Below are 26,867 nucleotides of genomic sequence, written 5' to 3'. Positions count from 1 at the left end.
GAGCTGCAGGGAATCTTATAGACATCAGGCCTTCTTAAGCACCGGTCACTTTTCACTGAGCCTAAAAGAGCTTCGAGTATTGTTGGTGGATAAAAGATGCATTTAACTTTAGGTTTCTCCAATAACTTCCTGTTTTTGATGAATCACCACCAACGAATGGCAAAACAACCATTCCTCTTCATTCATCTCTTTCTTCCAGCTCCTGTCTTGCTCTAGCATGTGCTGGACGTAAGGCACAGTCAGTCTCCCATTTAGAATATCCATTCTCTCAAAATACAGAATGGAGACGGCATAGCTCATCAGACAAACTGTCAGAATCCGATATGGCTCATACTCTGTGGACCAACATTCTGAGCACTCCACTTCATTGTGCAGGATGGTGACAGCTGGTGGCCTGTAAGTATAAGTCCATGTGCATAGGTTTATGGTACACAATGTGACCCAAGCTGCCATCCTCTTTTCTCCACACCAACACGTCCAGAAATGGTATTTCACTGGTTTTCTCCATCTCCATAGTGAACTTGATATTTGAATGAAGAGAATCCGACTCTTGAAGACAGACATAAACTATCCTGAGAAAGTCTATTAACAAAGTTTCAAGAACCAGCTTTGAATGATTTCTCTACGGATTTACTACCAGCCACTATGTATCACTCACTCAGTGATCATGAGGATAAGATTAGAATAATTACTGCATACACAGAGGTATTCAAACATTCATTCTTCCCGCACTCCATACATGATTGGAACAGGAAGAAAGCCTAACAACTGGTACAATGGGATGTACCCTCTGCCATGTAGCTCATGGTGGTTTGCAGATTACACATGTAGATGTAGTATTTAGCTGTTGCAAGAACGCACCCAGCGATGCAGTGCCACGGGGCCAGATAACAAAGATGTCATCCATATATCGCCAAAAGCATGTACATTTCAACTTCGGTGATTGGAGAGCTCCCTCCACAAAATCTTCCATAGAAAGATTGGCCACAATGGGTAACAAGGGCCTAATCATTGTGACACAGTCAGCCTGTTCAAAGTATTGGTCACTGAACAAAAAGTAAGTTGATGTGAGCACGTGCTTGAATAAATCAACAAGTTCCTTTCCAGCTTCTCACCAATGAGCAACAGTGATTCCTGCAATGGCACTCGAGTGGAAAGTAAGACCACAACAAAATTAATGAGAATATCTGACAGTGCAAGTCGCAAGTTCTTAAGCCACAGCACTCAACTACGTTGCTAGATGTTTAACCAGGTTGCATATTGGCACCCCAATATTGCTAAATATTGGTCGAAGAGGCATGATATCCTTGTGAATCTTAAGCTGTCCATATAGTCTTGGGGGGGTGGGGGGTGGGGGGTGGGGGGGGGGGGTGCAGGTGCCTATGTACAGAGTCTTCTGGCCATAACATCAGAGATAAGGCTTAGAGAAGGGACTGAACTGTGCACCCACCCCAAGAATACCACCCACTCTGGATACTATTAGCTTTGTTGAACATCAAGGTCGCGGTGGAGATGGAGAAAGACAGTGAACTACCATTCCTGGACGTTTTTGTATGGAGAAAGGAGGATGGCAGTTTGGGTCATCCTGTGTATCGTAAACTTACACAAATGGATTTATACTTACAGGCCACCAGCTATCACCATCCTGCACAATGAAGTGAAGTGCTCAGGTTGTTGGTCCACATAGCACAAACCATATCAGATTCTGACAGCTTGTCTGATGAGCTACACCACCTCCATTCCATATTTTGAGAGAATGGATATTCTAAATGAGAGACTGGCCATGCCTTACGTCCGGCGCATGCCAATGAAAGTCAGGAGCTGGAAGAAAGAGATGAACTAAGAGGAATGGTTGTTTTGCCATAAATTGATGCTGTTTCTTTGAAAATAGGAAGACTATTGGAGAAACAAAGTTAAATGCCTCTTTCATCCACCAACGTAACTTAGCACTCTTTTAGACTCAGTCAAAGACGATCTGTGCTTAAGAAGGCTTGATGTCTATAAGATTCCCTGTAGCTGCAAGATGTTATACACTGAACAAACTTATCACCCCGTGGAGGGCAGATTTGTGGAGCATTGATGATACACACGTCTGGACCAGCCAGAAAAATCTGCAATGGTCAAGCTTTGCCTCAGTACAGGACATTGTATGGAATACCAGATTACCAAAATTCTGTCAATGGCATCTTCGTACTGGGACAGCATTATTAAATCAGAAGTGGAAATTCGCTGCTCGACTAATTTGCATAACAGGGACACAGGATACTAACTCAGTACAGCATGGGATCCAGTGCTGGCCACGATAAAATCAAAGTGCTCACAAGAAACAACTGTTGGTTGTACGACGGATGAAGCTGCGGCGGTGACATAGTTATTTTTTTGACAATGGAGAGGACAGGCACATGCTAGTGTGGACACATACACTCCTGGAAAAGGAAAAAAGAACACATTGACACCGGTGTCAGACCCACCATACTTGCTCCGGACACTGCGAGAGGGCTGTACAAGCAATGATCACACGCACGGCACAGCGGACACACCAGGAACCGCGGTGTTGGCCGTCGAATGGCGCTAGCTGCGCAGCATTTGTGCACTGCCGCCGTCAGTGTCAGCCAGTTTGCCGTGGCATACGGAGCTCCATCGCAGTCTTTAACACTGGTAGCATGCCGCAACAGTGTGGACGTGAACCGTATGTGCAGTTGACGGACTTTGAGCGAGAGCGTATAGTGGGCATGCGGGAGGGCGGGTGGATGTACCGCCGAATTGCTCAACACGTGGGGCGTGAGGTCTCCACAGTACATCGATGTTGTCGCCAGTGGTCGGCGGAAGGTGCAAGTGCCCGTCGACCTGGGACCGGACCGCAGCGACGCACGGATGCACGCCAAGACCGTAGGATCCTACGCAGTGCCGTAGGGGACCGCACCGCCACTTCCCAGCAAATTAGGGACACTGTTGCTCCTGGGGTATCGGCGAGGACCATTCGCAACCATCTCCATGAAGCTGGGCTACGGTCCCGCACACCGTTAGGCCGTCTTCCGCTCACGCCCCAACATCGTGCAGCCCGCCTCCAGTGATGTCGCGACAGGCGTGAATGGAGGGACGAATGGAGACGTGTCGTCTTCAGTGATGAGAGTCGCTTCTGCTTTGGTGCCAATGATGGTCGTATGCATGTTTGGCGCCGTCCAGGTGAGCGCCACAATCAGGACTGCATACGACCGAGGCACACAGGGCCAACACCCGGCATCATGGTGTGGGGAGCGATCTCCTACACTGGCCGTACACCACTGGTGATCGTCGAGGGGACACTGAATAGTGCACGGTACATCCAAACCGTCATCGAACCCATCGTTCTACCATTCCTAGACCGGCAAGGGAACTTGTTGTTCCAACAGGACAATGCACATCCGCATGTATCCCGTGCCACCCAACATGCTCTAGAAGGTGTAAGTCAACTACCCTGGCCAGCAAGATCTCCGGATCTGTCCCCCATTGAGCATGTTTGGGACTGGATGAAGCGTCGTCTCACGCGGTCTGCACGTCCAGCACAAACGCTGGTCCAACTGAGGCGCCAGGTGGAAATGGCATGGCAAGCCGTTCCACAGGACTACATCCAGCATCTCTACGATCGTCTCCATGGGAGAATAGCAGCCTGCATTGCTGCGAAAGGTGGATATACACTGTACTAGTGCCAACATTGTGCATGCTCTGTTGCCTGTGTCTATGTGCCTGTGGTTCTGTCAGTGTGATCATGTGATGTATCTGACCCCAGGAATGTGTCAATAAAGTTTCCCCTTCCTGGGACAATGAATTCACGGTGTTCTTATTTCAATTTCCAGGAGTGTATTTCGACCAGCAGCTCCTGACAAAAAGTGCTGAGGCAGCTGACAGCAGTTTACAGTATGACTGACAGCCTCTGCATGTGTGTGTATCGTCCGACAGGTGGCATAGCCATCTCTCTTGCTACCGATCTGCATGTTTGCACTATTGGTCACCAAAATTTGGTGCTTTCAAGCCTCCACAGTTTCTTCTCTGATTGTCATAAACAGAAGACTTCGTTCACATCCTGAACAATGTGTTCGCCACATCTGATGAAGTCAGTCAGTTGTGCTGATGAAATATTTGGGAATTTTCACAATGGATGCAATGTCTTGCCCGAGAACCATATTTACAACTAGTCCGTCAGGAAAGTTTCAAGCAAGACATAGTAGGCATTACATGGTCGAAAGGCAAGCAAATCTCTAGAGTTATCAGTGAAATTTACTCAACAAAATTACACCTTTGAATACTCAATGTTTTAGTACCTGGGTTAAATTCACCAATAATTATAGGAATAGACCGGTTATCCCCCCCCCCCTCCCTCCATCTCGACTAAGGAGCCAGACGAAGTGTGTCCCATAATATAGGGCAGGGAGGACTCTAGAGGCATAGTGAAGTCAGCGTCCCTAGGGGAGTAAACCTAATACGAATCTTAATCCTCCAGGCTGGGGGTTGGGCTCAAGGCTAACATCCTCTCCCTGTAAAAAAAAGTAAAGTGACGAAAACCCAAAGAGCAGAAGCCGGACGGATTAACAGACAACAACATAGCACGGATCTTGGACAACAAATGGTTAAAAAGCTGAAAACTAATCTTCAAATTGATACCTGGAATGTTCGATCTTTATATAGCCCAGGCTCTCTAAAGAAGTTACTAGACCAGCATGGGAAGCTCAAGGAGAGCTTTATTGCCCTCCAAGAAGTTCGATGGACAGGGTGTGGGGTACTGGAAATGAAAGAGGGCACTATGTTTCCTCGTTCATAAAGGTCTGAAACATATGGTGATGAATTTTACACCCATTAAGCCAAGGCTATCAGTAATTAGAATAAAGGAAGATTCTTTAATTATAGTATAATTAATGGACATACACCAACAGAAGAATCTATTGAAGACCTAAAAGATGATTTCTATGATGCCCTTGAAAAAGACTATGATAAGTGTCCAAGGAATGACATCAAGATCTTGCTGGGTGATTTTAATGCACAACTTGGCAGAGAAGACATGTTCCAGCCCGTAATTGGAGCCCATAGTAAACATGGATCCACTAATGATAATGGAATAAGATTGATCCTCTTTGCAGCCTCCTGGAGTATGATAGTGGGATCTACCTGGTTTCCCCATAAGGAGATACACAAGGGCACATGGAAGTCAACTGATGGTAGAACCATTAATCAAATTGATCATAGACTGATAGACCAGAGACATAAATCTAATTTGTTGGATGTTTGAACCTTTTGTGGCCCGAATGTGGATTCAGATCAGTTTCTTGTAATGGCCAAGATAAAGAAGTAGGATATCAAATGCCAGAAAGAAAGACACGCTAGGAAAGAACAGTACAATATTGCAGCACTGCAATTAATAGAAACTTACAAATCGTACAGTCAGAAAGTTTCTCAGGCCCTGGAACAAGAACAAAAACAAGTAACAATGTGAAACAGTAATGACATAGAACAAAACTGGCTGACTATAAAAAGAGCTATAGACATTTCAGCTAAGGAAACACTAGGGATGGAGAGAAAATCAATAAGGCCCCCACGGTTTGATGATGAGCGTAAGAGAGTGACTGAAGCAAAGAACAGGCAAACTGCACAAGAGGCTCGTTGGACGATTATCGTGAGAAAAAGAAGATGGAAAAGATGACAAATCATCGAAGGAAAAGGGAATGGACAAGGGCTGAAATAGAATGTATGGAATTGTCCAAGAAGAAGAATGAAACAAGGAAGTTCTTTATAAAAGTAAACTATGCTAGAAGACAATTTGCTCCAATAACCAGCTAGATTAGAGATGAAGAAGAAAACATAATAAGTGAGAGTAAACAGACTCTGGAAAGATGGTGAAGCTACTTTAATGACCTGCTGAATTGAGAGACAAAGCAAGCAGAGGATATCTGTAATGATTGTGAGCAAGGAATGGATGATAAACAGCTACTGGATGGCCCAGGGTTAGAGGACGTTAAAAAAGCTTTAAGGAAACTGAAGAATAACAAGGCTCCCGGCACTGATAGCATTCCTGCAGAATTGCTAAAATGTGTAGTAGCAACATTAGAGCAGTCTCTGTTTGAACTTATCACTTTCATATGGGAACAGCACAGGATACCAAATGAATGGAATGAAGGAATACTATGTCCCATTCATAAAAAGGGCAACCGTATGGAGTGCTGTGGAATCACCCTCCTGGACCTGGGGTACAAGATGTTGTTATCTAATATTATTTTTTATCAGCTGTTCCCACAGGTGGATAAATAAATTGGAATACACCAATGTGGATTTCGACAAGGAAGGTCAACAATAGATCAGATTTTCAATCTGAGCCAAATTTTGGAGAAAACTGTTGAATATAGAATTGGAACGCATCACCTCTTTATTGACCTTAAGGCTGCCTACGACAGCGTCAATAAAAACCAGTTGTTTAATGCCTCACAGGAGATGGGGATACATGGAAAACTCCTGAGAATGGTTAAAATGATGATGTCTGACGTAAGAAGCTACAGCTGAGTTCGAGGAAATTACTCAGACCTCCTGGAAAAAAAATGGGGTCCTGTATAAGAGACAGAACAATGGAGGAAAAGGTACAATGCAGCATTGTACACTATATAAGCCGATGCTCTTGTAACAAAAATCATACTATCAGTAAGGATAAGATGGGCAGGTCATGTGGCAAGCATGGAGGAGTCTGAGGTGATAAAGAAGATTCCCTTTGGTAGTCCAAGAGCACAAAGAGGGTGAGGTCAACCTCGAGCAAGATGGCTGGATGGAGTGGAAGAAGACCTACGGAAGCTCGGATGCAGAAACTGTAGGAGGGTAGCATGTGACCACGGTAGAGGGCAGAAGCTCGTGGGGAAGGCCAAGGTTCATCCTGGACTGTAGTGCCACAGAAGAAGACTGGTTATTAGAACATAGAGAGTTATTAGATTATAATGAGAGTTTACCAACGTTTCATTATGGGATAGATTTAAGACAAGAGTAACATTAAATTTTGATGCAATGACTCTGCACAATGATAAAAAATCCTTGATTGCTGAAACGGTTATGTACAATAATACAGAGAATTGTATTTTAGATTATAATATGAAAGTTAAGGAGGAAGATATAGTGAATATAGTTAACAAGGCTTCAGGAACGTCATTACATGAGAAGTTAGACTCAATATCATTATTGATTACACAAACGGACGTTTTTTTCTTTAAAACCAGAGATAAATTACAGACATCGAGTGAATTCTGAAAGTTAAGCCACATGAACCACTTTTTGTACGGCCATCTGCCGAGTGCTGTATGCAAGCAAGGTGCACTCAGCCCTTGTGAAGCCAATTGTGGAGTTACTTGATTGAGGAGTAGCAGCACTGGTCATGATGACTGAGAATTGGTGGAAAAGCAGTGTGCTGACCACATGCCCCTCAAGAGCAGGGTGCTGACCACATGCCCCTCCATGTCCACATCTGGCAACGTGTAAGGGCTGAGGATGACATGGCAGCCAGTCAGTACTGTTCAGCCTTCAAGGCCTGTTCAGATGGTGTTTGTTTTTTTACATTCCATAACAGCAGCAATGAAAGATGTAGTAAAAAGTAAGGACTATAGAACCATCAAACAGTTGTTGTAACCGTCTATAATTTATTGTCAGAAAACCAGATGGATTGGTATGGTTAGTACTAGATGCAAGGTCAGTTAATAAAATCATAGAACCAGAACAAGACAGGTCTCCTATCATCAAAGGATTATTGTCAAAACTTACAGGAGCAAAATATATAAGCACGATGGGTTTAGCATATGGCTACTGGCAGATCAAGTTACATGCAGAGTCTAGGATATTTTATATTTATTTTTTATTTTTAAGGTACATCCATTGGGGCTGAAGATCTAGGGCTGAAGATCTCACTATCTGTATTTATTAAAGATTTGGATAGAGCCATGGCTGAGGAACTATGTGAAAAGATCTAAGACTACATGGATGACATTGCAATCATTTCCAAAAACTGGAATGAACACCTTCAACCGTTAAAACAACTTTCTGCACGATTGTTTCACAGAGAATACCTATTATGCTCTTAAAATCACAATTCTGTCATGAAGTTAAATTCTTAGGTCATGTATTAAATACTGAAGGTATAAAAACCAGACCCACATACATTAAATGCTATAACCAAATGTCTAGAATCATCTATTAAGAAACAATTAAAGTCATGATAGGTAATTACAGTAAGTTTTTACCACAGGGGGTATTGAACACAGCTCATTTGTTAACGTTACTAAAGCAAAACACCTCTTGCCAGTGGACGCAGGAATATAGGTCAGAGTTTAACAACATGAAAACTAGTTTGGTGGAAGCACCACTACTGATACATCCTAACTCTAAAGAATCTTCTCATCTGGCTACCAACACATCAGAATATGGCACTGGATCCCTTCCCTATCAAGAAATACGTTCTGTGAATAGAATTAAATACTGCCTGATTGCATCTGCTAGTAGGATGTTTACATCTCATGAATTACGGAATTACAGAGGATATGCTGGCAGTTGTTTGGTCATTCAAGGAGTTTAAATACTGTGTAGCAGGACATGAAACAATAGTGCACACCGACCATAGTGCATTGAGCTTCCCACTTAAAAGTAAGCTTTTATATAAACAGTTGACAAACTAGGTGTTATTCCTTTAAGAATTTAATTTTTAAATACACTATGTAAAGGATACAGACAATGTTGTGACAGAAGCACTGTCAAGATTACCAGTAGATGAAAACCTATGGAAGACATGAAGGAGAAAGGTAATTTTATGATTTATTTCTAGAAAGTGAACAAGTACAAAAAAATCCAAATGACAATAATAAAGACGGGAAGCTCCTTAAACTTTTCCATAAAAACAAAAATATTAACAATTGGTTACTATGTATACCTAAGAGTAAAACAGATCTAATAACCTGGTATCTTCATTTAGGGTAAGCTCATCTTGGATTGAAGAAGTGCATAACGCACATCAGAAAGGGTTATCATTTTAGAAACATGTCCAGGCAAGTTAGAAAAATTCTGAATCATGTACTACATGTCAGACAGGCAAAACACAAACCTGGAAGATGTGCACCTTGATCTACTCCATAATACCACAAGCATTTTGGGATTTAATGGCTGTGGACTTCTGCGGTCCACTGCCTTGGGGGTGGAGAGGAATGGTGTACGTCTTCACTGTGGTTGAATGTTGGTCAAATTTAAGTTGTATCCACTGAGAAGCACCACTATGTCGAAGCTCAAGAATAATTACTTTAAACATGTGGGGAATCCAAAGAATTTGCTATCAGACAACATCTAAGCAACTCAAAGAATTCTGGCTGAGGAGATGGTAAATGATATATTAACTTCCAGATATTACCCTCAAGGAAATATGGCCAAGGAAATTACACGTGCACTAAATAGGTTGCGTTGCACGTATTGTGCAACCCAACAATCTATGTGGGTAGATCTGGTGGGGGAATTCAAAAAACATTGAACAAAATGCCCCATTCAGTCACTAAAATATCTTCAATAGAAGTAGGGGTAGACAAGTTGAGGGAGAATCTATTTTGAAACATATAGAAGAGCCCAAAGTAAATGAACCCCCACAAATGTGACAAGAAATAATATTGAGGAATTATTACGTAAAGAAGGAGAAAAAGAGGTGGAAAACAGGGAGTTCAACATACTATAAGACTAGGGACCTGGTATTATTGAAAAACCATAAAAATAGTTCTAAGAATGAGAAACTGAAAAATTAAGTTCTGCCCACTGTATGAAGGACCTTTTGTAATTACAAGAATGCCTTCCCCCAAAGCACAATACTGACTGGCCCAGCTACAAAAAAGGTGAAAGGTATTTATAATACTCAAGACTTGCAACCTTTCATAACAAATAATGACTGAACACTTATAGATAATGTCAGTTTTCAAAGTGAACCACACTGGTCGACGGCCTTATGGTGGGTGGAGACTGGAACACACACACAGATATTCAGGTACATAATGAGTACTACTTGCACAACTACGCTTGTATGGGTGAATTATTCTTTATTGCTTTTATATAAAGACTATAAAGTTGCTCCGTAAAACGAAAATTTTTCTCTTCCTTTGTTATTGTAGTGTTGTGGAATGACAGAGCTTATTAATACAGTTATATGAGTTCATAAGTTTTGTTACATTGCAAACAATATCCATGGAAAATGACATGTTTGCCCTCTAACTACCAATCACCTTTCAATATTTCTCCACTCTTTGAAACAAAAATGTAATACGAGGTCATTCAAGTTCTAAGGCCTCCGATTTTTTTTCTAATTAACTACTCACCCGAAATCGATGAAACTGGCGTTACTTCTCGACGTAATCGCCCTGCAGACGTACACATTTTTGACAACACTGACACCATGATTCCATGGCAGTGGTGAAGGCTTCTTTAGGAGTCTGTTTTGACCACTGGAAAATTGCTGAGGCAATAGCAGCAAGGCTGGTGAATGTGTGGCCATGGAGAGTGTCTTTCATTGTTGGATAAAGCCAAAAGTCACTAGGAGCCAGGTCAGGTGAGTAGGGAGCAAGAGGAATCACTTCAAAGTTGTTATCACGAAGAAACTGTTGCGTAACGTTAGCTCGATGTGCGGGTGCGTTGTCTTGGTGAAACAGCACACGTGCAGCCCTTCCCGGACGTTTTTGTTGCAGTGCAGGAAGGAATTTGTTCTTCAAAACATTTTCATAGGATGCACCTGTTACCGTAGTGCCCTTTGGAATGCAATGGGTAAGGATTACGCCCTCGCTGTCCCAGAACATGGACACCATCATTTTTTCAGCACTGGCGGTTACCCGAAATTTTTTTGGTGGTGGTGAATCTGTGTGCTTCCATTGAGCTGACTGGCGCTTTGTTTCTGGATTGAAAAATGGCATCCACGTCTCATCCATTTTCACAACCGATGAAAAGAAAGTCGCATTCATGCTGTCATTGCGCGTCAACATTGCTTGGCAACATGCCACACGGGCAGTCACGTGGTCGTCCGTCAGCATTCGTGGCACCCACCAGGATGACACTTTTCGCATTTTCAGGTCATCATGGAGGATTGTGTGCACAGAACCCACAGAAATGCCTACTCTGGAGGCGATCTGTTCAACAGTCATTCGGCGATCCCCCAAAACAATTCTCTCCACTTTCTCGATCATGTCGTCAGACCGGCTTGTGCGAGCCCGAGGTTGTTTCGGTTTGTTGTCACACGATGTTCTGCCTTCATTAAACTGTCGCACCCACGAACGCACTTTCGACACATCCATATCTCCATCACCACATGTCTCCTTCAACTGTCGATGAATTTCAATTGGTTTCACACCACGCAAATTCAGAAAACGAATGATTGCACGCTGTTCAAGTAAGGAAAACGTCGCCATTTTAAGTATTTAAAACAGTTCTCATTCTCACTGCTGGCGGTAAAATTCCATCTGCCGTATGGTGCTGCCATCTCTGGGACGTATTGACAATGAACGCGGCCTCATTTTAAAGCAATGCGCATGTTTCTATCTCTTTCCAGTCCGGAGAAAAAAAATCGGAGGCCTTAGAACTTAAATGCACCTCGTAATGATATACAGGTTAATAATCTATGACCATTACTTATTTAGTAATAAGTAATCCTTTTTTGTGGGGTAAGATGATTCTATCTGTTTTGTTTGTATAATTTTCTAGGGGAAAGAAGTTATAAGTAGACTATTTGGTCTTGATTGCTGATTGTGGTCTGCGTGCAAGAACAATATATGGACCTTGACAGGGCACCATCGGATCAATATGTTTCCAGTCAAATAACGATAATGTCAGAGGCAGCCAAGCCTCAGTAAACTCCTAATCAATTTAATGTACATTAGTTCTTACGATGTAATTGATGGTGAAAACAAGGTCCTCCCTCCTATAAAGGGAAAACTCTATTATCTAGTATTGATAATTGATAAAGTATAGAGAATAATTCTCTTTCCTATATGGGAACATACATATAAATATTCAGTTATGGTCAGATGCCACAACAAAAAGGGTTAATTAGACACCTAGGAACATAGTGGAAGTTGATCCATCAGAAATGTTGTACACTGTAATTAACCAATGTACTGGTAATGCTACTTAAAGGATCTGAATCAATGTTTCAAGAAAGCTAATTAAGACAGTAATTTACACACAATAAGTTACAACCACGAAAAATGGAAAGCAATAACATTTAAGAATTGAACCCTGATGTATTACTGAATCTCAAATGTGTTACAAATCACCATTTGATGGAAGCTCCATTATTACCATATACAAGTTTAAACACACTGATGCTGTTTCCAATTTGAGAACATCTCTCTCTCTCTCTCTCTCTCTCTCTCTCTCTCACACACACACACACACACACACACACACACACACACACACTGGTCATACCGGACTCCAGAGTCCATTACCGCAGCAACGTATTTTCGCCATCTGTCCCCGTCTTGGGCTATTTCCTTCCATTCACCTTCAATACCTAGGCTCCTCAAATCAGCCTTCACATTGTCCTCCCATCTACACCTCGGTGTCCCCAGAGGAAGTTTTCCCTCTAAGTGCCCTACCAGTACTCTGCACGCTGCCCTGCCCTCATCCATTCGAGCTACGTGACCTGCCCATCGCAGCCTACGTGATTTAATAATACTGATTATGTCAGGGCTTGAATAGAGTTCGTGAACCTCTTCGTTGTGCAGTTTTTGCCACTCTCCGCTAATGTCAGCCCTTTTTGCTCCGAAAACTTTCCTCAAAATTTTGTTTTCATTTCGCACAGTGAGAGACCAAGTCTCACACCCATACAGCATAACTGGTAGAATAATAGTTTTGTATATTCTAATCTTTAAATTCCTAGACAATATCCGTGATGAAAGTAATCTATTCAGTGAGAAATAGTATGCATTTCATGTCAGGAATCTCTTCTTCAGTTCGGATTCAATCTCATTTCTCGAAGTGATGTCCACGCCTAGACTTAAATGTGTTCACTTTTTCAAACTGCATATCTCCAACTCTTAACATTTCCTGATCTACTGCTGTTGGCATTCTAGTAGTAACCAGGTATTTAGTTTTGTCTTCATTTATCCTTAGACCTACATCTTCACTAGCCTATCGCTTATGATGTTTAGATCATCTGCATACTCTAATATCTTAATATTTCCATTTAACTCCATACCCTCTGAATTATCTGCTGCCATTCGTACAATATATTCTAGGACTAAATTAAAAAGTAGCGGGGACAGGGCATCTCCCTGCTTAAGTCCATTCTTTATTACAAATTCTTCTGACTCCAATTTCCCCACGCGTACTCTACCTTTTGTGTTTTTCAAACTCGCTTTTATAAGTCTAACATACTTCTTTGGTATTCCAAGTTCCAAAAGAATTCAGTACAATTTTGATTGCAATACTGAATCATATGCTTTTGTAAAATCTATGAAAAGATTATGAACTGGTTTATTGTATTCCCATTTCTTTTCCAAAATTTGACGCAGGGTGAATATTCTTGAATATGAGAAGGGAAGTTGGTCGTAGGCTACGGGCAAAGAAGAGGGATTATTTGAACAATCAAATTTAAAAAAATGGAAACAAACAGTAAAACAAAAAACATTAGGGAACTTTACCTAGACATAAATGGGTACAGGAAGGGGTTCAAGGCTAGGACAAATGCACTTCGAGGGGATGCCAGAGGAATACTGACAGACCCCAGTGCTCTATTAAGTAAATGGAGGGCATATTTTAAGCATCTATTAAATGTACACCAGGAAGCAGGAAATGAGCAGGCATACGATATACATACAGCAGAACCCCCAGATACCGGAGCCAATGTTAAAGGAAGTAAGAGATGCAATCAACAAATTGAAAAACCATAAAGCACCACAATCAGATTGCATAACCGCAGAATTAGTTAAAAATGGGGGACAGAAATTTGGTGGAAGTAGTTCACAAAGTGAAAACTAAACTATGGAACTCAGAGATGATACCTTAAGAGTGGCAGGAGTCGATTCTGATCCCAATTTTTAAGAAGGGCGACAAAATAGATTGTAGTAATTATAGAGGCAGAACATTTCACTTTTGTTAATCAAATAATTTTATGGAAAGTAGTTGCACAGTATAAGGACTTTCTACCAGTAGCCTGAAAACACAAGAAGAGGTTTTTTTTTTTGTACGGTAGTCGTCCGACCAGCACCGGACTCAAAACTGCAAGAAGTTGCATTTTGTTGGCATGAACCCTCACACCGTAAAACCTGGTTGATGCTTAGTCGACACTTACATAAATAAATGTCAAGTGTCCACATCAGAAGTAGACCTACTCACCTGCAATTATGGATTTCTATGGAATGCAGTCAGGCCTGAGATACCAATGTCTTAACACCTACAGGGCCCAAGGGAAGGTGCCACAGGCAGCAAGGAAAGAAATTAATACAGCAGGAAACAGCGCCAAATAACACCCTGAAAGTCGCATTTCCTGCCTACAGTCCACAGGCCAGTAAACAGGCAACTGGCACACAACACACACAATACAATTCTCTTACAAGGTTGACATGACAACATTGTTCTAGGAGCAAACAAAAAAATACAATAGCTTGCTTCCATAGAAATCTCTCATAGGAGATACAGCTCTGTGATGGCAATAAGCTATGGGATAGGCTCACAGCATTGGAATGTCAATTTCCTACAACTGACTATTGCCAAAATGACACTTGAACAAAGATGGGAGAAAAACTGTAGTTTGGTATACTGAAGTATGTTCCTTACGCTTTTCAACAATATCCATGAGATTTAGCCAACAGTGGACCTAAAGGAAATGGACGAGTAGTTCATGGACAATTTATTAGACTTGGAAACCTGCACGAGTTCTTCCAGTGCCCATATGACCTGTTTCCTCAGGACAGAAGGAATTTTTTCTGGTAAAAGCTGCTGACAGGATACCTTTTCAGCCCTCTGCTGAATACACTAAAAAGTGCCCATGCCACCAACTAGCCAACAGAGAGATATGAGAAAGGGATCATTTGGTTGCTACCAATTGTATCCTGAATTCTGGAGAGCAGTTGTTTGTCTCTCTTGAGTTCTTGCCCCGGGACAGAACAGGTGCTCTTGGTTTCTATCTTTCAGGCAGTGCAAGCGATCTCATGCAGCCTGACTCTGTCTCTGCTATCCCCGACCAACCACTGGCTAGTTTAAACATGAACCGCCTTTCTCTCTCCTTCCTATTTCCGTATTTTGACTAAAACTCAGACTGGCATACCTCCCTACAGTACAGCCCAGATGAGGTCTCCTGTATAATGTATTTCCAGAATACACCCTGAATTTCCTTTAAGTCTCTTTTTTCATTTAAAACCACCTCCCTCCAGGCACTCAAAAATGATCCCTCTCCCATCCTTGACATCGGCAGCCTCCATACCACATAAGGTCTGTGCATGTCTGTTGTTTCACTACAAGGGAGCCAAGACACAAACTTTGTTGAGGTGTCCTAAACATCCACCTTATGGTCACAGTCTCTCCTGATGCAACATTTTTCTCTTTCCAAAGGAAAATAAACTATCTGTGAACTTATTTTCAGTCACTACAGGTCACTGCCTCTAGGCACAGAATATTTCTGAGCATCCTTGCTAGGAAGGCATATTATGGCTCAAGGACGTTTAGAATGTGCTTCTGTGCATACAACTTGAAGGAAAGTACTTAGACAAGGTGTGAAGGTGGCTTTCCAGAAACATAAAACTTGACATTACTTCCTAAAAGGTATCAGTGTGACTTTTGAATTCATTCATTCATCAAATGTAATGTCCACCTTTGGGAAAACTGTCTATACAATTTATGCGCTGGCAGGTCGATAGATACACAAACAAACACAAACATACACACAAATTTCAAGCTTTCGCAACAAACAGTTGCTTCGTCAGGAAAGAGGGAAGGAGAGGGAAAGATGAAAGGATGTGGGTTTTAAGGGAGAGGGTAAGGAGTCATTCCAATCCCGGGAGCGGAAAGACTTACCTTAGGGGGAGAAAAGGTCAGGTATACACTTGCACACACACACATATCCATCCGCATATACACAGACACAAGCAGACATTTGCAAATTTACAAATGTCTGCTTGTGTCTGTGTGTATGTGGATGGATATGTGTGTGTGTGCGCAAGTGTATACCTGTCCTTTTCTCCCCCTAAGGTAAGTCTTTCCGCTCCCGGGATTGGAATGACTCCTTACCCTCTCCCTTAAGACCCACATCCTTTCGTCTTTCCCTCTCCTTCCCTCTTTCCTGACGAAGCAACCGTTTGTTGCGAAAGCTTGAAATTTGTGTGTATGTTTGTGTTTGTTTGTGTGTCTATCGACCTGCCAGCGCTTTTGTTTGGTAAGTCTCATGATCTTTCTTTTTAGATATATTTTTCCCACATGGAATGTTTCCCTCTATTATATTCATGTCTATACAATTTGTTACATACACAAATCAAAATAATATATGGAAGCAAACTAAAACAAAAAAGGTCCCTTTTACACACACACACACACACACACACACACACACACACACACACACACACAGGGAGGGGAGGAGGAGAGGAGGAGCGGGAGACTGACAGAGAGAGAACCAGCGAGTAAATTAATCCCACCAAGATTCAATAAACTGATGAAACACGACAGATACAAATTTGTAACAAAATAGGAATATTATCACCTCAAACATTTTGTTGGTTCTTTCCCAAAATACTAAGTCTTCTGACTTAATGACATGTCAAGAAAAGAATTTAAGTGACCATACTGTTGTAAGCTATCAAGCAATTAATGAAGATGACGAAACAGCCCTGATAAAAAAGTAAAGAAATAAATCTTTAATGACAAAATTAAGAGAAAAATACCTTGTTTATCATGCCGAGGTATGCTGCGTCTTGTTCTCTGATTAAAAAGTGTTGTATGTGTAAGTGGCGATATACCAAATTCTCTCTTGGGTCTCATTGCAGGAGGCATGTCATTCCGATTCTTGTAAATTCTAAGATTCTGCATTTCACCACTGCAGTTCACACGTAACCTAGTTTGGGAGACAATAATGTTGTTTAAATGTTGATATACATATCATTGTCACTGTGTGAGTGCCTGTAATTAAAATTAGTAGCTATTTTATTTGCAAACAGATGAAATTTAGCCATGATACCAATATTGGACCAATTTTGATACATTAATGTTATTAAGCCACAAACAAAAAGAACACACACATTCCAAGTGACACCAATGCATACCTAATCTACCCAAGTTATTCAACCAGAAAGAAGGGGACCTACAGTTTAAAGAGCTATCTGTACCATATGTAGTTTCTGGTGACTCCTCCATTGTTGTCAATATAATTACCCTGACATTATGGAGAACCTACAATTACACTCTTGGGAAACAATAAATCGACTGTGGAGAACAATGCAAGAATACATTGTTATTTTGGATCTAGAATTATTACGCTAACTGATGCAACTATACTGGGCATGTGGCCAAGGGTGAAATTTATTGGGTCTAGTGATAACTCTGAAAGCAGGTGACAGCTATAAAACAGAATCCACTGAAATTATTATACTGATATACACTTATCAGCCAAAACATTATGACCACCTGACTAATAGCCAGGATGTTCATCTTTGGCACGGATAACAGAAGTGACATGTCATGGCATGGTACCAATGAGGCCTTAGTAGGTTGCTGGAGGGAGATGGCACCACATCTGCATACACAAGTCCCCTAATTCCCGTAAATTCTGGGGAGGTGGCAATAAGCTCTGATTCCACATTCAATCACGTCCCAGATGTATTCAATCAAGTTCAGATCTGGAGAGTTGAGGGGCCAGCACATCAACAGGAACTCACCACTGTGTTCCTCGAACCATTCCATCACACTCTTGGCCTTGTGACATGACACATGATCTTGTTGAAAAATGCCACTGGCGTCGGGACACACAATCGTCATGAAGGGGTGTAAGTCATCTGCAACTAGTGTACCATATTCCTCGGCTGTCATAGTGCCTTGCACGACCTCCACTGGACCAATGGATGCCCATGTGAATGTTCCCTAGAGCAAAATGGAGCCACCGCCACCTTGTCTCCGTCCGCCACTACAGGTGTCAAAGAGCTGTTTCCCCGGAAGACGAAGGATTCTTGCCCTCCCATTGGCATGATGAAGAAGGTGTTGGTACTCATCAAACAATGTAATGCTCTGTCTCTGCGCCAAGGTCCAGTGCCAATGGTCACGTGCCCATTTCAGTTGTAGTTCTGAACATCGTGGTGTTAGCACTGACCCATGCATGGGTTGTCAGCTGCAGAGGCCCTTCGTTAGGAGTGTTCACACACACTTGTACACTCCCCAGCATTAAAATCTGATGTTTTTTTGCTGCAGTTCACCGCCTATCCTATTTTACCAGTCTTCCCAGGCTATGATGTCCGACAACTGTAATGAAAGGTGGACACCCAACCCCACCACGTCTGGATGTGATTTCACCTTGGTTTCGCCAAATGTTGAAGACACACCACAGCACTCCTCAAAAACCCGACAAGTCGTGCAGTTTCCTGAATGCTCTTGCTGAGCCTCAGGGCCATCACAATCTGCCCTCAGTCAAACTCAGATAGATCATGTGCCTTCCCCATTCTACACACAGACAGCACACTCAGTGGTACTATGTGCATCATGCATGTGTCTGATTAGCAGTCATTCCTCACCAGGTGACCCTGCTATCAACTGGACAGGTTATATCGATAGTAGGTCGGTGGTCATAATGTTCTGGTTGACCAGTGTACATGCACATGAAACTTGCACTGGTTCCATGGGTGCTATACGCTATGAGTCATAATATCATAACAAAAATTAGTTCTACATTATTTATTGTTGAGCAGCAGGTAAGTACACTAATTAGTGATTACTTGTCACTCAGCTAGCAAACTTATGCTCTTAGTCAGTGTCTTGATGAAAACTCCAAGTTCAATTACACCACGACAATAACTGCCTTTCCACCATTCAATAGCTCCTCTGTAATATCATTATCCATTTGCACATCATCTTTTATCTTCCATCCCTGAATCCAAAGGAACTCATACTTCTCTAATCTTGGAATCTGTTGATATTTTATATGTGACTGTAAAGTGGTGTGACAATGCTTTTAATTATCAGCAAGTACACCAATTTATGCATTTGTAGACTTAGAGAAAGCTTTTGACAATGTTGACTGGAATACTCTCTTTCAAATTCTGAAGGTGGCAGGGGTAAAATACAGGGAGCGAAAGGCTATTTACAATTTGTACAGAAACCAGATGGCAGTTATAAGAGTCGAGGGGCATGAAAGGGAAGCAGTGGTTGGGAAAGGAGTGAGACAGGGTTGTAGCCTCTCCCCGATGTTATTCAATCTGTATATTGAGCAAGCAGTAAAGGAAACAAAAGAAAAATTCGGAGTAGGTATTAAAATTCATGGAGAAGAAGTAAAAACTTTGAGGTTCGCCGATGACATTGTAATTCTGTCAGAGACAGCAAAGGACTTGGAAGAGCAGTTGAACGGAATGGACAGTGTCTTGAAAAGAGGATATAAGATGAACATCAACAAAAGCAAAACGAGGATAATGGAATGTAGTCAAATTAAGTCGGGTGATACTGAGGGAATTAGATTAGGAAATGAGACACTTAAAGTAGTAAAGGAGTTTTGCTATTTAGGGAGTAAAATAACTGATGATGGTCGAAGTAGAGAGGATATAAAATGTAGACTGGCAATGGCAAGGAAAGCGTTTCTCAAGAAGAGAAATTTGTTAACATCGAATATAGATTTAGGTGTCAGGAAGTCGTTTCTGAAAGTATTTGTATGGAGTGTAGCCATGTATGGAAGTGAGACATGGACGATAACTAGTTTGGACAAGAAGAGAATAGAAGCTTTCGAAATGTGGTGCTACAGAAGAATGCTGAGGACCAAGAGATCAATACACTAAGCAGATTCAGAAGGATGTAGGTTGCAGTAGGTACTGGGAGATGAAGAAGCTTGCACAGGATAGAGTAGCATGGAGAGCTGCATCAAACCAGTCTCAGGACTGAAGACCACAACAACAACAACATGTAATTTACTAAACAGGGACTTAGAAGTCCATGCCACATTGATGAGAACACAGGGGAGTTTCACTAAATGCTCCTGTTTCCTTAGTCCCTTGGTGCAGGTGAAATACATGAGAATATTAAATAACGAACACAACCCCAAATTGTCTACTCAGAACGCATATTCCAGTGTTCCGTTTTAAGCTTGGCTTGGCTAAAGTATTTGCAAGACCCATAAGAAAGAGGGAGTCAACATGATTCCTGCATTTTGTAGAAAGTTTCTCACAGTTTCAACTGCCAAGCCACAAGGAGGCCTTCTAGAAGGACCAGACATAATGGTGTTTCTGGTTACATACAGAGACGTGAGTTGCTGTACGTCTCTGAAACTTTTTGTATTCTCATTCAGTTTTCTTTCCAAACAAATTGTTGTAAGTGAAGAGATGGGTAAAACATTTGACCAGGATATGAAGGCCACAGAAATGTATTAGCATGGCTTTTGGATTGAGTCCATTACAGAAAGTTACTTTTGAATGCTTTATTGTGACAACTCAATGAAAATACATTAATGACAATCTTCTACAAAGCAGTTTTAGCTTTCAGACCTCTCTATATGGACTTGTGCTTGTTTTAAATGTGAAATATGCTATTACTGTCACTATGCATATTTGTTTGTGTAAAATCTGTATTTGGTGGTTTGTTGAAATAACAATTTTCAAAATCTAATGCTGTAAAATTTCTACATGATGGAAGAAACCACAAGTGTTCCCAACTGTAAGATTTCAGTAAGTTTCTCTTGAAAATAGATCACAACTTTCAAATTTAAATGAATATGAAGATATTTCCATTGTCTGTCTTCTTTTGAGACATTTAGGTCCACTATTTGCATGGTTTATAGGCTGTGAGAAACTGCTTGCTAGGAAGAGTATGTAACGCTCAAGTACATAGTTTCAACTTCTTTTTTTATGTTCTAAGGATGGTGAAACAAAATGATCTTTATTGTGCTCTGCTGAGATACTGTTACACACATCACGCTTCCGGCTAGCATGACTCAAGGATACAGTTGGGTGATAAAGATATCGAAATAAATGTTGTGTAATGTGTTGATAATCTACAATCTACTTTCTAAGCATATTATTATGGAAATATCCTTAACAAGAATTTCTCTGTCACAACGTAACTGGGGTTTGAGGAAGATCCTCATTTAATCTGAGGATATAATACATTACATTCATACAGCATTCATAGACATGCTGAAACCAATAATGAAAGTAATGCCCAGCTGCACTATTTACAAAGTGAAACTACAATTTTCAAAAGTAATTTAGAAAACATATTTCTGGAATGTCTAGTGCATTTTCACATATACTTGGTACTGGTACTGTGGGACCCATATCAAATAGGACTAACAAGTGATACTGAACATATACAGAGAAGGACAGCACGAATATTCACAGGTTTGTTTGACCAGTGGGAGAGTGTTACTGAGGTGCCAAAGAAACTGACTGGCAGACTCCTGAAGATATGCATAAACTAACCCAAGAAAGTCTAGTAACAACGTTTCAAGAACCGGCTTTAAATGATGGCTCTAAGAAAATACTACAACCCTCTATATATTGCTCACACAGAGATCATGAGGACAAAATTAGAATAATTAAAGCACACAGAGGCATTCACACAATCATCCTTCCCATGCTCCACACATGAATAAAATGAGAAGAAACCCTAAAGGTACATTTACATCTCAGATTTTTATCGGTTCAAGTATGCGCGACATATATACACATCTCTGGGACACATATCGGCACTCGTAGATGTACGCTACTTGCAAGTCATACATGTGTGATCATGCATTTACATCTTGTGATTTGTATCTGTATGTCTGATAGTGCACAGCTCTTCAGAATTTACAATGGCTCCCCAAGACTTTACAGTTTTATGTTCTGGTGCACTTGGCCCTTTGGACAAAAAAAGGAAAAACCACATAGTGCAAAGAATACAACAATGGACTCCACAGAACAATCAAGATCAAACAGGCATTTGTAAACAAACATGGTGGTACAATGCTAAGGGTGTTACTGTGCATGCACAACTTCTGTGACTTGCCATCTATATCGCGGAGGGTAGATGTAGATGTACACTCTAGACTTAGTACCAGGACACAATTATCTAGGTGTAACACACCCTAAGTTTAATACTTGGTTGAATGGGAGAGGGCAATAAATTAAACGTAACTCTGGGATGTCCAAAGAAATTTCAACAAAACTTCGCACTTACTTGAAAATACACTGTTGGGGTAAAACAGCCTGGGCATCATTGGGAGAGACAACAGAATCCATAGTATCTGAGGTTGCTGGGCTGACGAGTGACAGTGACGATGACATTTAACCCCTAGAGATGGCCTTGGGTGTAAGAATGGTGACAGTTAAAGCATAACTCTGGAATTATTTGAGAAATTTCAACCAAACTTTATGTAGACATGATATACTACCTGGAAAGAAGTACTGGGGGACTAGAAAATGTCTAGCACTTCTACAGATGAAGGTGGAAGTACAGGAGGGAAGACAGGACATATAAGAATACCTCTGGAACACATGGAGAAAATTTCTACCAAACTTGTACACATATGGGTTACAATCTAGGAAACCATACTGTGGGTATGAAACACACTCAACAATGCTAGGCACGGCATTCAGGGTGAGAAGAAGGTGATAGAAGAAAACAGTCAAAAAGAATCAACATTATTACCAAATCCTAAATTTTTTTTGACACTTATTAGCGATAATGTGAAGAAGATAATATAAAAATAATAGAAAATCATCAATATTACTGTGGAGCAATGGAAAATGCAGGTTAGAATATCAACAATATAAGGAAAAGATAGATTGCTACTTACTGTAAAGAAGACACATTAAGTTGCAGACAGGAAGCCTGCTGTGCGCGTGTGTGTGTGTGTGTGTGTGTGTGTGTGTGTGTGTGTGTGTGCACGTGTTTTTCCTGGTGGAAAGCTAATGGGTAAGTGTCTTTTAGTTGTATGTGTCTGCGACTTAACATGTCACCTTTACAGTAAGTAGCAATCTATCTTTTCCTGATACTGTTAATATTACTGTCAAATACGTGGTATCACAATTTATTTATTGCTTCGTCTGGAGGGGAAACTGAGAATATTCCACATAAACAAGTACTGCATTAAGTCAATAATACAATTAATTTGTACAAGATTCCACATTACAATTCGTAAGTTTGTATCTATACTTTTAAAAACATGTTTTGTTTTTACATTATAGGCAGGTAATCAGCGAGTTATTTCTATATATAAAATAAACGCTACCTCTAAAAGCAGTTGCCAGTTCTCCATTCAAAAGCAACTGAAAATACTTTGATTATTCATATTTATGTTATTACTTCATCTCTGATAAATACATTTGGTTTCTTGATTTTATTTTATCTGCAATGCCACAGTTTCCTTCAAATGTCAAATGAAAGACTCCATTTATGAGTTAAAAATTTTTGGTTATTTATATTTTCATTCTTATGAAATTTTATGCAGTTTCAGATTATTGAAATATTAATTCCATTTTTAATTTTGTTTTCTTTGTATTGCAACACTTTCCTACAAATAGTGCACTACCTTTTTTTAAAAGTCCTCCTACTAAAACAGGAAATTAATTTGTTGGAGTGCAAAGATTATTATGAACTTTTATGAATAATACTGTCCAGCTGAATTGAGTTTTTGAAATTTATTATTATTTCATAACATGTTTTGGCTATTACCATCATCATTTTCAAACTTTGACATTCTGAAACAAAGTTTGATGCCAGAGTGCAATAGCACATATGCAAATATTGTTTTACTGCACATTATCACCAACATTTGTTTCAGCAGTTGTAAATTTAGACCTGATGATGTCAGTGGTCAAATACGTTACCAAATAATAAAATAAATAAAAAATAATAATTTATCAATCTACACAGCGCTAGTCACTAAAGGTGTAATATATAAATTTTGTATCACACCAATACTCACATTAGCCTATGTATAACTTTTGCAGTTAACAATAAATCGCTAACAAATAAGAACTTAAAATGCCTTACTTTTGATTTTGTAGGTCCATTATAAAATAAATAACAGCTCCTGTGGAGTCCTCATTTGGAGGGTGTTGTAGGAGACAACCATCCTGATGGCTATCCAAATATGGATTCATAGCATCACTTAATGTCCGATCCAGACTGAATCCAAACTGCAAGAATAAAGAATAAAATATAGCTGTTGCAAAATGGAAACTGCATAGAAAAATAATCCGTTACCGGTATGTTCCAAAATTTCAAAGATAACATGAATGGATTTTAATAAATTGCAGTGTAAACAATGTTTGTAACTGAACAGCACAGAATATAACTCTTGAGATTTCTTTTATGACCTCTTTGCCTGTAACAATGGAATTCTTGGTAATTTTAACATTGGGCACTTCAAATTGGTACATATGCCAAAGTGTTTACACATGTGAATGTGTTAATATCTACAGACAGACAATGTCAGCATTAAGACTGTTGTACAAAACTAATTGTGATGCACAAGGGCCTATGAAATCAAAAGAGTTTTCTTGCCTTTAGTTGAGGATGTTACTGACTGCATAGGGAAAATCTCGACAAAACGAAATATTGTGGCAATCTACAAACCCACCTGAACGCTAGAGGATCAACTAAAACTGGCCAATGATGCATAAATTTATCGGATTCCATGTAGTTATGTGGAGGAGTATGTGGATACTACAAAAAGAATGGTCAACAAATAACTAGAAGAGTACAAGGACAACTGCAGAAGCGAAGACATTGACAGATCAGTTGTTGCAAAACATGCTTTGTAGACAGAAGACCACCACATTCATTTTGATAGAACTCACGTGCTGGCACTCACAAGCGGATACTATGAAAGATTATTCAGAGAGGCCACAAAGATTATTAAACACACCAGGCATTTCAATAGAAAGCAAGAGAACATGAAAGTGAATGACATATGGATCCCAATGCTGAACTTTTGAACTTTTAGAAGTGACACTAAAGCTACTTTTCCTTGCTGTGGAATACGCTCGTGTCTTCTGCTGTGTGATGCGGGTCACAGGGCGCTGCGTGAAACATTTTCCTAGGCGTGGAGTGGTGCACGTCAGAACCTAAATAATGAAATTTTTTTTTAGAATTTGGAAACTGCACTTGATAGAGTGATACATGAGGTACCTCCTGATACCTTTTTCTTAATTAAAATGTAACGTCTGGCGTGGGACTTTTATCAGAGCAACGTCCAAAATGTAGCAAGTGACAAACTTTTCCCCGTTACATTTTTTGTGAGGGTGAAAGCGAGAAAAAGTTTCTGAAAGGTTTGAAATAATTTTTACAGTTTGTTGGAAGTCAGTGGGTGCTACAGGTTTCTCCTAGACTAGAGCAGTTCCGTGCGGTTCATTGGTGCGACGCTATTCCCTGTGTGCTGCGAGGTGCTCTGCTAGGCCTGAGGCAGTGCAGCAGAAGCAATAAAGGCTATACATGTAGCGCAGTGCTCGTGCCAGAAAACTGTTAATTTTGGCACTCCGAAAGTACGTGGAAGTTAGGGAAGAGGAGGAGGACTGTACGTTATTGGAAAGGGTACCCAAGAAGCGCAAAGACGTGAGGTAAATGTTCTTGTATCATGATGAAGAAGGAGCATATAATATTTTTGTTACAAAACATTTACTCGATGATGCGGATAAGTTTAAGGAATTTTTCTGATTCACACCCAACCAGTTTCATTATATTCTTTCATTAACTGAAGGCAAACTGAGAAGTAATTCCTGTAACCGAGTGACATTTCTACTTACCTGTTTTATTCATTTTTCTTCTGATTTCTGCCCGAATGAAGACTTTTCATTTGATCTTTCCAATCGGTGTTGGCAATATTCCACAAATTTTGCTTTTCAGAAACCAGTTCGGTACGTTGCTTATCCTTTGACGCAGAGAAGCGGTTAGCCAACATTTCTGGTGATTGTTTCTATTACAACTTTGTTAAAAATTGCCTATTGTTGCCCATGCGCGCGAAACAAACAGTGCAGCTGTCATCTTGCTGGTGCCCAGTTCGACTACCCCCACTCCTCCGGCCAAGTAAATCGCTGCGACTTGTTGGACAAACTCCATCCGAAGCACGCAAGCCTTTCTCGCAGGTGGAGCCTGCTGTGGTACTGCATTGTCCGCACCCTAGGAAAAGGGTCTTTTACAGTGACTCCACAAAGTATTCGTGCGACCATGGGGCATACACTAAAATACGCACAGTCATACTAATATAGCTGCGAAATGAATAACAACTATACTCTTACATTGGTTGATTTCTACACTTGGAAATGAAACGCTCTTTATGGTTCATATGTCATTTAATTTGTGACCAAATACATGCTACGTAAAATCACACCACAATGGACGCCAAACAAGTATTTGTCTAGTAAGCAATATCTGTGGTATTGGGCCGCACTGACACATGCCGCTCTCATGTTCGCTATGCTGTTGTGTTCTATCCAGCACAGTGCTTAGTGTCTCTCGGGTCTGAAAACCGTTGCGTGATATTTACGTAATACGGGTCGAAAACATTGCGAAACTACAAAGGAAGAGAGAGAAATCTGTGTCAGGTTGTTTTGATAAGGTAAATGTTTTCAAGAAATTGGAGAAACCGTCGGTAGACCTACCAGTACAGTGAAGAGTATTATATACCGCTTTAATCAGAGCAAAAAGTACACAAACAAATCATGAAGCGCCCGTCCTGCAGTTCTGTCCAA

The 26,867-nt window shown here is 40.7% G+C and overlaps 1 protein-coding gene across 2 annotated transcripts in view; it reads right to left on the bottom strand.

Moving 5' to 3' along the window:
* The window catches only part of LOC126089262 (protein GPR107), a 172,246-nt gene that overhangs the window by 98,075 nt on the left and 47,304 nt on the right, over positions 1-26,867 (bottom strand). For both annotated transcript variants that reach the window (XM_049906896.1, XM_049906897.1), the window contains exons 3-4: positions 24,169-24,314; positions 16,890-17,059 (exon numbers count right to left, since the gene is read on the bottom strand). In XM_049906896.1, coding sequence (XP_049762853.1) covers positions 16,890-17,059; positions 24,169-24,314 — 316 coding nt within the window. The remainder of the gene's footprint in view (positions 1-16,889; positions 17,060-24,168; positions 24,315-26,867) is intronic.

The sequence above is a fragment of the Schistocerca cancellata genome, chromosome 1 (genome assembly GCF_023864275.1).
Source record: "Schistocerca cancellata isolate TAMUIC-IGC-003103 chromosome 1, iqSchCanc2.1, whole genome shotgun sequence".
In the NCBI taxonomy this organism is placed as follows: Eukaryota; Metazoa; Arthropoda; class Insecta; order Orthoptera; family Acrididae; genus Schistocerca; species Schistocerca cancellata.
The sequence above is the reverse complement of the archived record's forward strand: the minus strand, read 5'-3'. Positions and strand labels throughout refer to the sequence as shown.